The sequence below is a fragment of the Rhopalosiphum maidis genome, chromosome 1 (genome assembly GCF_003676215.2).
Source record: "Rhopalosiphum maidis isolate BTI-1 chromosome 1, ASM367621v3, whole genome shotgun sequence".
In the NCBI taxonomy this organism is placed as follows: Eukaryota; Metazoa; Arthropoda; class Insecta; order Hemiptera; family Aphididae; genus Rhopalosiphum; species Rhopalosiphum maidis.
The window spans coordinates 4815808-4832223 of NC_040877.1; the positions used below are offsets into that span (position 1 = coordinate 4815808).

Genomic DNA, 16416 nt, shown 5'->3' on the forward strand with positions numbered 1-16416 from the left:
TCGAAATATATTTTGATTTTCATTGATTATTTTTGCATAAAATTTTTCTCATTTTTGAGAGAATAATGAGTATAATTGTATGTATTTTGAGAATATTAGCAGTGTTTGCGCTAGTGTGAAAAAATTGCTAATATACAATGCCGAAACAAATTGCATTAATGCATCAACTATAATAGTTAAATTATAGATATAATAGGTTAATATTAAGTCAGAGTCAAAGCTTAGAATATAAATAATATTATAATAGAGTTTATTTGTGGTCAGAAATTTTAAATTATAAACAGAACATGCTGTGGATCCATCTTTCACAGAACAATAATGATAATAATAATTAGATATGACTTAAGATCCTGACATATTTAAACATTTTTTAGAATTTTGTTTAAAATATAAAATATTTAATACCTATAGGCTATAAGAACATATTTGATGAAATATTTTAATTCGGAGCTAGCTTATCTTATAGTGCAAGATTTAATTAACCAAGTATATTTATTTTAATAATCATGTTGCTAAATTTAAAATAGTACATCAGCTATGGTTAGTTGGGGAAGGGAAGGTTTTGGTATTCTCTTATGCCAAAATATGTATATAAGCTAAATTCAGGTGTTTACTTTTGCAGTTCTACAATTAAAAACATTTTGAGTGATATCTCTGTGTACCAACCAATCTATATTGCTGATATAAACTATGAATACCTAAAAATCATACATTATCATCATAACATGTGAACTGCGTATCATATTTAAATATATTTGTTATAGCACTAAATAATTGGGGTTTTTAAAAATAAAAATTAATGTACTACTTGAACCATTGATTATAGAATAGACTATTCTTTAATCAATGCTTGAACATACATGCAGAATAGTACTTGTAGGACACTAAAAAATAAAAAAAAAGCCAATAATTTAGTTGTAACGTTGACCAAATTTGAGTATATTAAGTCAAGATGGACCTTGATGTCATCAGTAGCAAACGTGTTAAACTTGATTTTTATACATTGAATTACTCAAGAAATATTCTCTTTTGCAATAAAAATATATATGGATCATTCAAAAAATTGAAATTGTGATTTTACTTAAAATTGAGTAAAAAACTAAAAATATAATTTCAAAAAGTTTAATAGTTTTTAAAAAAAATGTTTATTCTTTAAATGTATCAGCCAGTATGAGTATTATTTAATATTCAAACTTTATTTTATTATTATATATCATTTTTTAAAAGAATATGTATCATAAGTCGATTATTTTTATCAATATTCAAATGTGTGTATAATAACTGTTATTAAAATATCAATTATGTTACTTATATTGTACCAACATGGCAACAAATAAGTTTACTGAAATAAACTATTGAAATAAACAAAGAATATATTTCAGTATTATATTACATATGAATTATATTTAGCAAGATGTATAGTTTTCACAATTTTTATAGACAACATTCTAAAACACTTATTATAGCTACAATTTATTTTTCAAATTAATAATTTTTATTACAGTTTAGTTCCATAGAATGAGTGGTTTGGCCCTTTTCCATATTTTTTCCAATCAATTCCAGTAACAGTAGGCTTATTTGGTAAACATTCAAGACCCTTAAATAAAGTAAAGTTTAGGATAATTTATTATACAATTTTGAAATAGAATAAAATATTACTTGTGCCTTGTATGGATCACCAGTTAATTCCCAATCTCTAGCATAATATCTCTGAAGCCAAGGTTGACTAACATCACGTCTGTAAACCTGGAATAATAATTTTAAAAATGTTTTTGTTATTAACATAATTTAAGGCAGATTTGTAAATTGTAAAACAGGGCTGGATTGGTCTGGTGAGCTACCAGGTAAAACTCAGTGGGCTGCTCAAAATATAGACGGTTTTGAGTGTTTGGTCGTATTTTTTATTTTTCTGATAAATTAGTACAAATATTGGTTGAAAAAATAATTGATTTGAATTATTTAAAACATACAGTAGGTGTAATTTGAATCAAACGTTAGTAATTCAAAAACTCAGTAAGCCGATATCTAGCCAATCCGGTGCTGTTGTAAAATTATATAGCACATTTATTAAGTTTATTTGGGGGACAATATAAGCATAATTAAAAAAATAATTTACAATCTATATAATAATTAGTATAATAAACAAATTTGATAGTTAATAGTGGTTAGTGACAGTTAACATTCATGGGCAGGCACTCAGCAGTACCACCTGACCTGGTACTTTTTAGGTAATATCATTATTATTTTAATAGGTCTCTAAGGCCACTGTCTTTTGAGTCTTGTGAGTATATTACCAGGAAGTAAGGAGGAGGATAGTTTAAGTTGGTATGAAATTTAAAGTAATATAATTTTGTTAATTGATTAAGGTTAGGAATTTTTAGGTCATTTTAAAGTACAAAGTGAAGATGTTATTAATTGTAGGCAGATGGATTGAAAAACCTGAAGTGTTTTGGTATTGGATGGCTTTGAAGTGCCTCATAACTGAATACCGTATGTCCAAACTGGTCAAATTATTGACTTGTATACTATGGTAAGGTTATTGGATTGGGAGAATTAACCATAATATTAAAATTGAAAAAAAAAATAATGAAATCTATATCGAAGTTGAAATATCCAACAATGCAACAGTGCCTGATGGCTCATATACTTCAATCTCATAGTAATTATCCAATTATTTATCTATATTCCGATAATTTATTTCGTTTAGGGACGAAATATTGTTTTATATGAGACTAAGAAAAGTAGATACTCACGTTACCATAAACCAGTTTATTCGACAGAGAGTTTATCCTGTCGGGTATGTTTAAAAGCACATACACGATGACGGCAGAAGGTAAGGCTTCGTACCACATTTCGAAGTCACCCCAATGTATAAACGCCGTGAAATTTGGAAAATTCGGCGTACTCGTACGGCAGAATTTCGTTTCCAAACCCGTATCCGTTTTTATTTTTTTTTATGTTTTTATCATGACAAATAACCCGAAACAGCGACGACCTCGGGCAGAGATAAGGATCATATGCTTGACCATGTTGGCCAACTGAATGTGACCGTGGCAGCTGCAAATTTGCAGCTGCCACGGCTCCGGACCTGATCATCGGCTCAGCGGCCGCACTGTTTATCTCAATGGCGTTTGTTTGTTTACTGGCCATTCGCGATTGGCTCCGAACACATTAGCTGCTCAAAATGTACGGTGCGTTTTTTACGTTTCCGACTCGCGTATACGGCGATGTTCTAAATAGTAAATAGTAAATAATAATAATATTTTCCCGGTTGACGCCGACGCCGAAAGTTTTTTAAAATTTATTTTATCACTATTCACCGGTCTGCACTTCTTGCTCGTTTATCGTCAACGGCGTCGACGTTTTTGAGTTTTTTTTTTTATTTTTTATACCGTGGTTTTTATTTTCGTTCGTTTCCCACGGTATTTTCTTCAACGGATAGTCGTGCGTAGCTAGTAACACCGTCGATACCAGTTCACCGTCGGTCGTACACATGTTTTGTTAACGAAGAAAACGTCGCCGAAATCTCAACACCAGTTGGTTGGCCCGCGCTTTTTTGGAGGGTCTAGTTAGTTGTACGACAGAAGCACACATACCGATTACTCTAAGAAGTACCAGTCAGACTTAGGACGCCGCAATGTCTATTACACCATTCAAGAAACGCGTCTGTTACTATTACGACAGTGAGTATCGTTTTTATAGATGTTAAATGTGTTGTGTTTGTGCTCTGAATGTCATTGTTCAATGCTTTCGACACTTCAGGTGTGGGTATGGCAACTCTTGTTTTGATGTCAGGTCAGCTACAGTTTAATATAATCTAGGTTTGTCTATAATCCTTCACAAATAGCATATAACAAAAAAAACTTAGTTATGCCTGCAGTCTGTTTGGGTTTTTGTTTTTTTTCTCTATTCGTCCTTGTACTGTCTGTACTTCTGTATGACGTATTCGTCTAATATGAACTGAATCTATTGAAATCAAGCAAAACATGATGAGGTACTAAAAAAGCTATTAAATTGTTTTAGTCAAGTATTTGTTATCATTATTTCTATGCATATAGAATAAATACATATAAAGATATTACAAAATATTTTTGAATTATTCTTAATGTGTTATTTTATTTTAATCAAAATTATTAATTTAATCTATTCGATATTTATAAAGATTTTAAGTATAAACTACTTGCTAAATAACTGTAGTTAATAATTATGATAACTTTAATTACTTTTTATAAAGATTACAAATAATTATATATAATTTTATTGATTATATAATTAAATACAGCTATACTTATTAGACTTGACTCTATAGAATACAATTATCACTCCTTTTTATATATGTTAAAATTGTAAAATTCTTATCCAGATATAAGTTTAAAGCTGAATTTTGACTTATATACCTGCATATTTTATTATTAAACTTTCCTTATGTATTTACAATATGTTTAATTAAAAGTTACAAGAAATAAAAAATGAATACATTACTTATCCAAATACATTTGATAAAATTTGTATAAATTTCAAAATGTATTATTATATTTTTCCAACTTAGCTTACAGTTTTGGTAGAGTTTATTAAATATTATGTTTAAGTATAAACTATAAATAGTTTACAAATACTTGTAGTTTTGACTAAATAATTTGATAATTTTATGAATATTTGTATATAATCATCTTCTAAGATTCTTTAAAAAAATGCATTCAAGTATACTTAAGCTTTTTTTTTTTTATCAAACATAAAAAGTAAACAAGAATGCAAAATAAATTAATCTTTGTACCTTATAAATATGTTTATTTTGTTGTACTTTTATTTGCATGATTGATTAATGATTATATTCAATAGTCGAGGTACCTTTTATTTATACTATTTTACATTTTGTGTATGCTTGTCATGTTTTTAAACGAATGAATGCTGTTTAAATTAATTTCTTATGTTTTTTTTTTTTTTTTAATGAAATGACTGAAAAATAATTAAAATACTATCCATATTTTTATTTAATAGTTTGTAGGTATTATAAATATAAATTTAAAAAATTTTAATTTAAGTATAATATCTGGTATGAACGTATGGTATCTGAACAAATCATTACACATATTATGTGTAATAAATACTTAGTAATACAATATATATTATTTATTTTTATACTTAGCTAATTCATAACCAATCTTTTTAATTTATATTTATAATAAGTACAATTTTAAATATTATTAAACTATTTGTAATTGTTACTATACTCTTATATTTAAATACTTAACAGAATGTAAAGATCTGTAATGTATCTATAAAGATGTTTGTTTTCTTTAATTTTTTTTTTGAATGTCATGTTATAAAAGCCTATAATCATTGGGAGTATGTATTTTTTTGAAAGATAGTTTAGACTAATTAAAATAATTTATATTATGTCTTTCTTCAATAATAATATTATTAACTACATAAAGTATATTTTTAGAAATTTGATGGTTTCATACTATGTCAGACATAAAGTTATTGATATCAGTTGTCACTAAACAAATTTAATTATCCCCTGTTTTTGATGTGTTAACCTTGATCATTACATCTGTGAATTCTAATAATTACATATTTATCCCAGAGGTTGAGACATTTATTGAACATAGACTAAATTTTAGAAAAGTCAATTTATACCACTTAATCATAAAGTGCCCTAGTGTGATTATATTTTTAATACAATTAAAAAATGGTGTCAATATTTTGTATATGTAATTTTGACAGAAGTACAATAAGTGATTCCAAATAATACAATATTGTCAACAGTTTTGATTCATAATATGCAGAAATAAAATATAACGATCATTGTAGTATTATAAATTAGGTACATAATTGTATAGTTTATTTCTCATATAACCTATTAACTTGATATTTAAATATAATACATAATACACCTCTATGAGGTACCATGTTCAATAAAAATAATCATTTTTTTATAAATGTACTTAAATTTTAAATTTAAAAAAAATATATGAATTTTTACTATGAGTTGTTGAAGTATAAAAATTCAACCTAATATAAATGTGTATCTCCCCTAAATATCACATTTTTAATTACTTACTGTTTAAAGGTAGTTGAGTAATTAAATTATTATAGAAGTTTATGTGTTGTCTTTTTAATAGATAAACTTTTTCTATCATTTTTAAACAGCTATTTAATGAAATTAATTTACCATTGTACATTTTTTACAGGTGACATAGGAAACTATTATTATGGACAAGGTCATCCTATGAAACCACATAGGATTCGAATGACTCATAATTTGCTTTTAAATTATGGTTTATATCGTAAAATGGAAATATATGTAAGTCAAAATAATATTTAGTCTTAATGATATTTTTCAATTACTTATAAAATCAATGTTTATAATAATTTAGAGACCTCATAAAGCTACTGCAGAAGAAATGACCAAATTTCATAGTGATGAGTACATACGGTTCTTAAGAAGTATTCGTCCTGATAATATGAACGATTATAACAAACAAATGCAAAGATGTAAGTATATTATCACTTTTACTAAAATCAAATTTAATTGTTAAAATGGTTATTATTATTATTTTTTTACAGTTAATGTTGGTGAAGATTGTCCAGTTTTTGATGGTTTATACGAATTTTGTCAGCTATCTGCGGGCGGTTCAGTAGCAGCAGCTGTAAAATTAAATAAACAATCTGCAGATATTTGTATCAATTGGGGAGGTGGTCTTCATCATGCCAAAAAATCTGAAGCCAGTGGCTTTTGTTATGTTAATGATATTGTACTTGGTATATTAGAATTGCTTAAATACCATCAACGAGTGTTGTACATTGATATTGATGTCCACCACGGTGATGGTGTTGAAGAAGCATTTTATACAACTGATAGAGTGATGACAGTTTCATTCCACAAATATGGCGAATATTTTCCTGGTACTGGAGATCTCAGAGTAAGTCAATGAATAGTGAAATTTAATTTTTAATATCTTAATTTGTTTAATCTGTTAATGGTTGCAATATTAGCGTTCAAATAAATAGTGTCCCATAAATACTTTTCTAATGATAATTATCATAGTCTTATAAATTTATGCTTGTAGTTTTTTAATTTGATAGATTATGTATCAAACTAATATATTGATTAATTTTTTTTTTCTATCATGCATTATAAAATGTTCAGTTTATTTTTCTTTTAAAGTCTCTTTATCAGTTATTACTTATTACATTACAGAGTATAATATACTTAATTTCAAATTTTCTTATATTGTCTGCTAAATAAATTATTTAATAACAATATTAAAATGTTTTATTATTTTAGGATATTGGTGCTGGAAAAGGAAAGTACTATGCAGTTAACATTCCCTTAAGAGATGGAATGGATGATGATAGTTATGAATCAATATTCGTACCAATAATTACTAAAGTAATGGAGACGTTCCAACCTAGTGCAGTTGTATTACAATGTGGAGCGGATTCACTTACAGGAGACAGGCTTGGATGCTTTAATCTAACTGTTAAAGGTATGCTAGTTTTGTACATTATTAATTTATAAACTTCAAACTTATAAACTGTAAACAAACATTTATAGGTCATGGCAAATGTGTTGAATTTGTAAAACGTTATGGCTTACCCTTTCTTATGGTTGGCGGAGGTGGTTATACTATTCGAAATGTATCTCGATGTTGGACATATGAAACAGCTGTGGCCTTGGGAGCTGAAATTGCTAATGAATTGCCGTATAATGACTATTTTGAATATTTTGGGCCCGATTTTAAACTTCATATCAGCCCTTCGAATATGACTAATACAAATGCTACAGAGTATTTAGAAAAAATTAAAAACCGACTCTTTGAAAACTTACGAATGCTACCTCACGCGCCAGGAGTTCAAGTGCAAGGTAAATTTTATTATATTTTTAATTGTAATTTTATAGTTAATTTTTTGATATAAACTTTTAAATGAACTACTTACTATTTTATATTTATTTTTGTTATTAGCTATCCCTGAAGACGGAGTACGTAATGAGTCAGAAGATGAAGATAATGTTAACCCAGATGAAAGGAATCCTCAATCTATTACAGATAAACGAATTGCACCTGATAATGAATTTAGCGATAGTGAAGATGAAGGAATGGCTCCTGGTGTAGGGGGTGGTGGCCGAAAAGATAATAGGTATTGCAACTGGTTTATATAATATATAATGTAAATAATATAATATTATTACTTTTGTTTTAGATCTTATAAAACTGTCACACCTGCTAGAAAACAAGCACGTTTGGACTCGAATAGGATGGAAGTCGATGAACCAGAATTTAATATTCTAAAAGGTAATTATTTTTAATATGAATCTCTCAACATAAATAAAAATATGTTATCATACTGCAGTGACTAATTGCCAATTTTTAAATTCTCATTGTATACATCAATTTTTGTCAACTAAAAAAATTCCCCATTCAAGCCAAAAATACATTTTCAAAAGTGTTATTTACTATATGGCGTTTCAATTCAAGATCTTGTTTGAAGGTTGAAAATGTAGGCATTTCATAATAAGAGATTGCTAGATTTTTTCCTTTAAATAATGATTTTATATAATATGTTTATTAATTATTTACAGTTATATACATTGTGTATTGAAATTACAAAATCTTTTTTATATTACCAATGTATTGACATTTTATTTTATTATTCATGCAGATAATGATTAATTAATAGTATAATGTTACTTATGGCGGTATGACAAATTTTATTCTTCTAATTCTATTTTTTTTTTTATATATATATATTTTAAGTAAAGTTTCTTTTAAAGTTATGTTCTCTTATAGTTTTATGAAAAGGTCTTGCGTTAGCTTATATAATTTGATGTATATACAGTGTTGTATTCATATTTAAGACAAATTTTCCAAGGGTCATATATTTTATTCATAGAATTATCGATTCAATTGTATTTTAAGTTTTTAATATCACTTAATGCTTAAATATTGTCTTAATTAATGTTTTAATATTTTTTTTAGATGATAAAGAAGACAAATCTGTTAGTTCTGATGATTCTAATAAAAAGGATGCTGTCAAGTCGTGAATTTATGACTAAAATATATAATACAATTGTAAATAATTTAAAAAAAAAAAAAGTAAAACAATGATTTACTGTCATTCATTTGTGTATATAAACTTCTATAATTAGGGCGGTATAATGTAATTTAGTAAATTATCTTATTTATAGTTACTAATTTATGGTTTATGATTGTTAACTCTAATAATAATGCCCTTAGTAAGTTTTAAAAAATGAAGTAAGCTGCTATATTAAGCTGAGTATACGGCAAAAGATATTTTTTCACAATAATTGTTTCTACATTTTTATATTTAGGTATATCGATTTGTTTTAATTTTTGTAATTATATTAGTTTATTCAGCAGCTGAAACATTTTAAACAAATGGAAGTGATTGACGGTATTATATGAATATTCAACTACAACAAACATTTTTTTGATTTGTGGTTATTAAAGTTAACAATTATTATTATTTTTCTTTTTCAAACCATTTTCATTATTACAATATTTAGTAACTTCCGGTAAGTATAAAGTGTGTATAGTACAGACTAACATATCTTAATTTTCAATCAAACAAATTTTACATGTTTTCAGTTCTGAAAACTTTTTTACATGAGGTCATTAATAAATTTACCAACTCAGCTATTTATAATATAGTTGTAATCCATTTTTTTTTTTTTTTTTATCAAATTTATAATAGTCTTACATCTTATTAGTTTTATTAATTAGTAAGATCTAATATAAGATAATAATTTTCAATCCTAATTATGTATTTTATTTTGTACTATTAAATAACTATATATATATATTTTTTTTGTATAAAACAAAATAAATAATATTTATTACTTTATTTTATAACTATTCTGTGTTATTTAATGGATTTAAATTTATAGGTTGGTATTATTTTTATAATCTAATGCATTAAATCTAAATTTATTGGATATGTAAAAACAAAGCTTAATCAGATATTAGTTATGTTATTCTTCTATTTGTCCAGTTAAATTTTTTCCTAACACTTGCGCTTTTATAATATTTTCTTATTTTTTTCCACAGTTGTGTTCTAATATTTTTACTATCTAAATATTTTTCATTTGCTCTTCATACAAATGAGTGGAATGTCTTTTTCTATGTACAGTGTATAATAACAATTTGTTATTACTTAATTAGTTGACTTCTAATCATTTTTGAAAAATTGTTCACATAAGTACTCAAGTGTTTTTACTACAGCAATCTTAAATGAGCAAAACAATATATACCTAAGGTTTGTAAAGTTTAGATAGGAACATTTAAACCATAACAATTCTAAAATGGTATTAACCACGAACAACATTTTGGAGAGCTTGTTTTCTTTTCATGTCAAATAAAGTTTAAATAAGACTTATGAGTTATAAAAATTTTTTATATGTCTTAAGTAGCTGTAGTAGAAGTGGAAATTTTAAAACATGCATCAGTGATGTAGCATTTACTTAAGTAACAGTTCACACAAAGGTATCTATTAAAGTACGAATTAGGAATAAACTGTCTTGATTATACACTATAATATTGTAGCTTTAGAATTAAACATCATAGAAATAATGTTATTTCAATCATGATAAAAGTTTATGGACTACAAACATGACATTTCAAATTGGTACAGTGGACTGTGGACACCGCTTACTTGTGGATATAAGGTTTAGTCCTTTATTAGACTCAAAATCGTTTGGAACTATCCAGACTTACTCAATTACATTATAAAAAATTAGGTTATAAGACTCAAAACTTCGTTTATAAGACTTAAATTTTGTAAAAAAATGATAAAAAGCAAACATTTTTGGTTAAAATTTAGAAATAAATTGGTTTTCAATAATTACATATTTTTTGGGTTATTTCTGGTTTTGATTCATGTTTTATAAAATTTCATCGCATTTCACATTTTTCGCAATTATCATATGTAATATACTAATATAATGTATTAAAGTAGATAAAAATTAACACGATTCATTGGTTATAAGATTCACTTTGTGCTGGTTCCAATGTGTCAAGTGAGTTATAACTTATAAGCGGCGTCCACTGTATGTATAAATTAGAAAATCTAAATAATTCTTAGTTTCAGCATTGATTATAGAATAGACTATTCTATAATCAATGGTTTCAGATAATTGATTTCAGTAGCGGATCTAGAGGTCACTCAATGGGGGGAAAAGAGCGAATTTAAAAAAATTAAATTACATACCTATTTTTATATAACCTGTAATTAATTGGAGGCTAATTATTCGCATTATTTCACCAACTAATGCTTTATGGGTTAGTAGTGGGTAGAAAAAAAAAAATAAATAAAAATTATCAGCATTCAGCTCAATTTTATAATAAAAATAACGTAAAAAATACGGCCCAAGGGATTCCGCCCTATCGCCACCTTCGTATCCGTGACTGACAGACTTAAACTTTAATAGCTTAATACTTAGCATTAATCATTGGGCACCGATTTTTCTCTTTTTGAACAAGATAGGTAGGTAGTAGGTACCTATTTATTATTAAGAATATTTAGATATATTATACCATTGCTAATAAAATCAACGGATGTATCCACCTATAATCATATATCATTAATATCTAGTCTGTGATGTTGTATTATTGTAATTTTACTATTGAGCACTAGACTACTAGAGCAGTATTGCTGCTTTCTATTTTATCCGGATAGTTTAGAGCAGTGGTTCTTAACGGGGGCAGTATCGCTCTCTTGGGGTCATTTCGATCTCTCCGAGGGGCGATAATTTTGAAGGGAGTGGTGAGCTTTTTCAAACTCGGAGATTAAAAATAACACTTTATAATAATATTTTTGTATAGTAAAGTAAAATTGTTTTATTTAGTGGAGTAAAATATAACCATTACTATCTTAAAATAAGAGTTTTACTTAAATTTAGTATACTGACAAATAAATAAATATATGTATATACTTATAGGAAGAAAATTTGATTTTGCACGAGGGGGACGTTAGCAGTTAGTTATTACGATAAAGGGGCGTTGACCCAAAAAAGGGAATCGGACATTTCGGCGCAAAAATATATTGGCGCGACGTTTTTTTTTTTAAATTAACTATTACTATTATCATTGATTATAAATACTATCAATGCTATTATGAAAAATAATCGTAATAAATTCGTCAATAGTGCAATCCTCCTACCAAATATAGCTGTTGTCGTGTAACATAAAAACCGACTATATATCTATATAGGTAAGATAAAGGTATAGGTTTATTAACTCACAGCAGTTAAGATAAAGTGATGAATATGTATACGTATATAGTGTATCAATTATAAAGCAATCAATGTAATTCAGAATCTTTATCTTCAGATAATCTTTAGAAGATAATTATATAGGTCGAACTAACCGTAATTGTCGGGGAAGAAGAAATGCGCGTTTCTCTCCAAAAATTTGGAATTTATTTGATAGTCTTAAATTCCGAAAATAGTACAAATAATCATGCTGAGGCAGCAAATAAGAGGTTGAATATTGAAACGGGAGTGTGTGGCCCAACAATATGGACATTTATAAATTGCCTACGAAGGGTTCAAACAGGCCACGATGTTTTTATGGTGCAACTAACTGCTAGAGGGAGTCCCCCTAAAAAATTAAAAAAATATACCGCCCTAAATCGTCAATTATATAAAATAGTGAATATAATATAAGAAATTGTATGAACTATTTAAAGGGAATCGCTTATAATATTTCTTTAAAATAAATTTCAATTGTGTATTATTAACATTTTTAAAGTATTATTAATTCATTTTTTAAAAATAATTATAAAATCATTAGGTATCATAATATATATATTTTAACCATATAATCATTTATTATTAAACATATAAAACTTTATTGCTATATTAATTATTTTGTATTTTTAAAATGTATTGTAATATTCAAATAATGATACACCTAATATTATAATAATATTATTTAATTTATATTTTTAAAATGTATTGTAATATTCAAATAATGATATAACATTATTTATTTTGTATTTTTAAAATTTATGTGGGTTAATAACCTACACCTTTATCTTACCTATATAATCGATTTTTACATTACACGATAACAGCTTTATTTGGTAAGATTGCACTATTGACGATTTTATTACGATTATTTTTCATAATAGTAACAGTAAATTTAAAAAAAAAAACGCCGCGCCGAAAAACCCGTGCCGAAATGTCCTAGACCCACCAACAAAGGTTAAGAACCACTGGCTTAGAGTATAAGTAGGTAGTAGGTACCTATACATTATATATTTTTATGGAATTCACGTAAAACAAAAAATTTTTATAAACTATTAATTACCTAATGGCTATTAATAAATATAAATTTTACTCATAATCTTTTTGGCTAATTCATATAAATTAAAACTTATAACTGTTAAGCTGTGATGTCAATTATGTTACCTATCGGCTACGCTACCTTATTTTGTTATAAAGCATTTCATTTCGTTTTGACTCTCGGAAATCCCATTTATTTTTTTTTTTAAATGAATGGTTACCATTGGTCAGAGATTATATTATTATATCTACTATTATAAATTATAATTAGTATAGAAATTTAGTATACAAATATACCGCTGTATGCCGCTCTATGTTACCATAAAGAAAAAAACTGTAATTACCTACCCATTAGGTACTTATACTTATAAAGTATACATTACTTGCCACTTGCAAACTCAATTTTTTTTCTTCAAAATTTGTATTTATAATGACTTTGATGATTCAAATTATTACTTTGTATAAATAATATATCGTAGTCCTTTGTATTGATTTTGCAGTATTCATCTTTACTTAAAATAAAATCTTATGAAGTAAGTCTACCAAAATATGTATTATTTTCCCCTAGTATATATTAAAAATGCGGAAATATTATTTCCTGGATGCCTGCAAGAACAACACGCATGGAGGTTATTAAAAAAGTTATTTTTATATCCAATAGGTAATAAAAAGCCCTGCAATGTTCTCAACCATTTGTCCGAGGTAAAAATCATTTTCATTATTTTTTTATTTAGGTACCAGTAGTCATTACCCTTTATTACGACTTACCAGTTACTTACTGACAAAAAAAAAAATAAAATATAATTATAGCGTATAGCTTACTTAATGGTGTAAATTATAAATTTATAATGTGTATTGTGTAGCATAGAACATACTACAGATGATTATTTATAGAGTGGTTAGTGGTTATCTACCGACAATCAAAGTTATAAATTTATAAAAATATACATAAAAAACTATATAATACAATATAATACATGTTAATTCTGATCTCACGTAGTCCAACAGTTGAACAGTAGGTACTCGTTTAGGGACATGCAATTATTGTAGTAAGTTAAAATTTACGTTACTAAAACACTAGACAGTTAACATAAATTTAAACCTATTAGTAGAACATTCCGTATGTCTAGGTGGTCATACACTATCGGTTTTTCGCATAAATTCGGTTCTGCTCAGCACATACTACATAACAAAGTCGTGTTTTCACAAATCTCACGTGTTTACGAGAGTGTACAAATTTTTTTTTACAAAATAAGGTACATAATACTGAAAACAGACCTTATAATTTTTTATTGCGCTGTAATGTTCGTCGAATTTGTAATTGTAGCGATTTAGTGATGATGCCATTGACTGCGTTGCAGGTGTTGTCGCCGTTGAACAGGCATCAACGTGCTGTGCTACCTATTATATAGGCCGAGTGCGCGAGAGTTTTAGAACGGCCGTCCGCAAAGTGGGCGTCAGCTTGAGAGCGTGCAGGATCGTGGATAACGCAAAGCCGGTTGATTGACGACAACGCTGGCTGCTGTGAACGATGCAAGAATAAGTGCGGCGATGGCAAAGCAATTTATGGAGCGTGGCCGAAGGGCTGATCACCATCTACCGGAACCACGGTAACTACGACTGCGTCTATTTAAGTGATAGGTCAGCAGCAAGAGGTGTTTGGCCGGCGAAGCCTGTTATCATGGGCTTGGTCGTCCTGAAAGTATAAGTCGAAGACCGGCCGGACGATGATTGAAAATCTGGTCGATACCACGACCGTTTTGAAACATGGTTCAAATCATGAATGCAATATGCGTATTTGTTTACTCGCGTACGTGTATATTATGTTGGTTTAAAAACGATCATACCGTATTATCATATAAAAATATTACACAATTCATTCATCAGCTTTGTTTTCGATTTAAAATTAATGGCGAAGTGTCTTAATAAAAAACATATTTAGACATTTGAGTTGAAGCGATTTAAATATAAGAATTGTTCTCGTGGATGGAATTTGAAGGGCTTTCATATTTAGACGGCTAGCGTTTGTTATAAATTAGGGTTCCGAAATCCTGAACAATAAAATGGCAGCCAGCGGGGGTTAAGTGTAATATGCTCTTTTAATTGGACAGATGGTTTGCATTTGTTCTGCTCACTACAACGGAAATCCAGTTTTATGCATTTGTGTTTAATAAACCATTTTCATTTATATCCACATTTTACTATATTATATTATTATACTCAATGTTCGTGTGTAGAAGATACTATTACTATTAAGACATTAAATTAAACTATCAAGCTTATTTCATTAAAAATATGTTTATGATTATCAAATTATATTTTTAGTTAATAAATATGTTCTAATGCGAAAAAAGTGTAAGATATACCTACTATTTATCTTTACTCGTTAAATTATAATTAACCAAAAAATTAAAAATGTTTAAAAAAAAGGCGTGTAATGAACCTTTGTTATAATTTGATATTTTTTTACAGGCATAGATTTTATTGACATAGTTTTGGATTTAATAATAATTAGTAATCGCGAATAACAATAACGATTACTGCAAGGGGCTAAGATCTATATGCATTGGTTAATGGTATGTTTTTTTTAGCACCTCTCTGTTACCGATTTGGTTAGTTATGTCCCTACTAATTTAATCTATTCTGTGGTTATGTTCACAAACTGTCTTGTATTGATACAAATGATTTATTTCTTATTTTGTATATTGTAGAACATTAATTAAATTTGGTATGCATTATGCATAGATAATCAAGAAATATAAGTGGCTTATACTGTTTATAGTATATTTAAAATGTATACATAAGTGGTGAACATGGTTCAATTAAGATCCTTATTTAAATTTTATAAATTTTATGATTTTGCCATTGACAAATATATTGTATATTACTACTTATGCTATGGATTTATTTAAAAGTAATATTTTAATAAAAATGATGCTTCTCCTTCACTTAATGTTATATCTTGTGAAATTTAGTTGACATTTTACTATTTAATATTGATTATGAATCTTAGCTCTAAAATGGCTAAAAAACAAAATACAAAATCGAAGAATTTAAATCAACTTGTATAAACAACTTCGATAAAATGTGTTTGGTTTATATATTCT

The 16416-nt window shown here is 27.2% G+C and overlaps 2 protein-coding genes across 2 annotated transcripts; one reads left to right on the plus strand and one right to left on the minus strand.

The window, feature by feature from the left end:
• Positions 1-1382: 1382 nt before the first annotated feature.
• On the minus strand, positions 1383-2960 carry LOC113549063. Its single transcript, XM_026950212.1, has 3 exons — positions 2754-2960; positions 1660-1746; positions 1383-1597 (listed from the first exon to the last, which is right to left on the minus strand). Exons 1-3 carry the CDS (start codon positions 2850-2852, stop codon positions 1499-1501), a joined length of 285 nt encoding a protein of 94 aa, XP_026806013.1. The 5' UTR covers positions 2853-2960; the 3' UTR covers positions 1383-1498.
• Positions 2961-3637: 677 nt separating this feature from the next.
• Positions 3638-9101, plus strand: LOC113550565 (histone deacetylase Rpd3). The gene is made up of 9 exons (XM_026952488.1): positions 3638-3683; positions 6195-6307; positions 6381-6498; positions 6571-6926; positions 7292-7493; positions 7562-7870; positions 7971-8145; positions 8209-8300; positions 8985-9101. Exons 1-9 carry the CDS (start codon positions 3638-3640, stop codon positions 9047-9049), a joined length of 1476 nt encoding a protein of 491 aa, XP_026808289.1. The 3' UTR covers positions 9050-9101.
• The last annotated feature ends 7315 nt before the right edge of the window (positions 9102-16416 follow it).

Coding starts and splice junctions, on each gene's coding strand:
- LOC113549063 (XM_026950212.1), bottom strand. CDS start 2,852: ATGTGGTACGAAGCCTTACCTTCTGCCGTCATCGTGTATGTGCTTTTA. Junction 1,747..2,753: donor ATAAACTGGTTTATGGTAAC/GTGAGTATCTAC, acceptor TTATTATTCCAG/GTTTACAGACGTGATGTTAG. Junction 1,598..1,659: donor GTGATCCATACAAGGCACAA/GTAATATTTTAT, acceptor ACTTTATTTAAG/GGTCTTGAATGTTTACCAAA.
- LOC113550565 (XM_026952488.1), top strand. CDS start 3,638: ATGTCTATTACACCATTCAAGAAACGCGTCTGTTACTATTACGACA. Junction 7,871..7,970: donor GCCAGGAGTTCAAGTGCAAG/GTAAATTTTATT, acceptor TTTTGTTATTAG/CTATCCCTGAAGACGGAGTA. Junction 8,301..8,984: donor AGAATTTAATATTCTAAAAG/GTAATTATTTTT, acceptor TATTTTTTTTAG/ATGATAAAGAAGACAAATCT.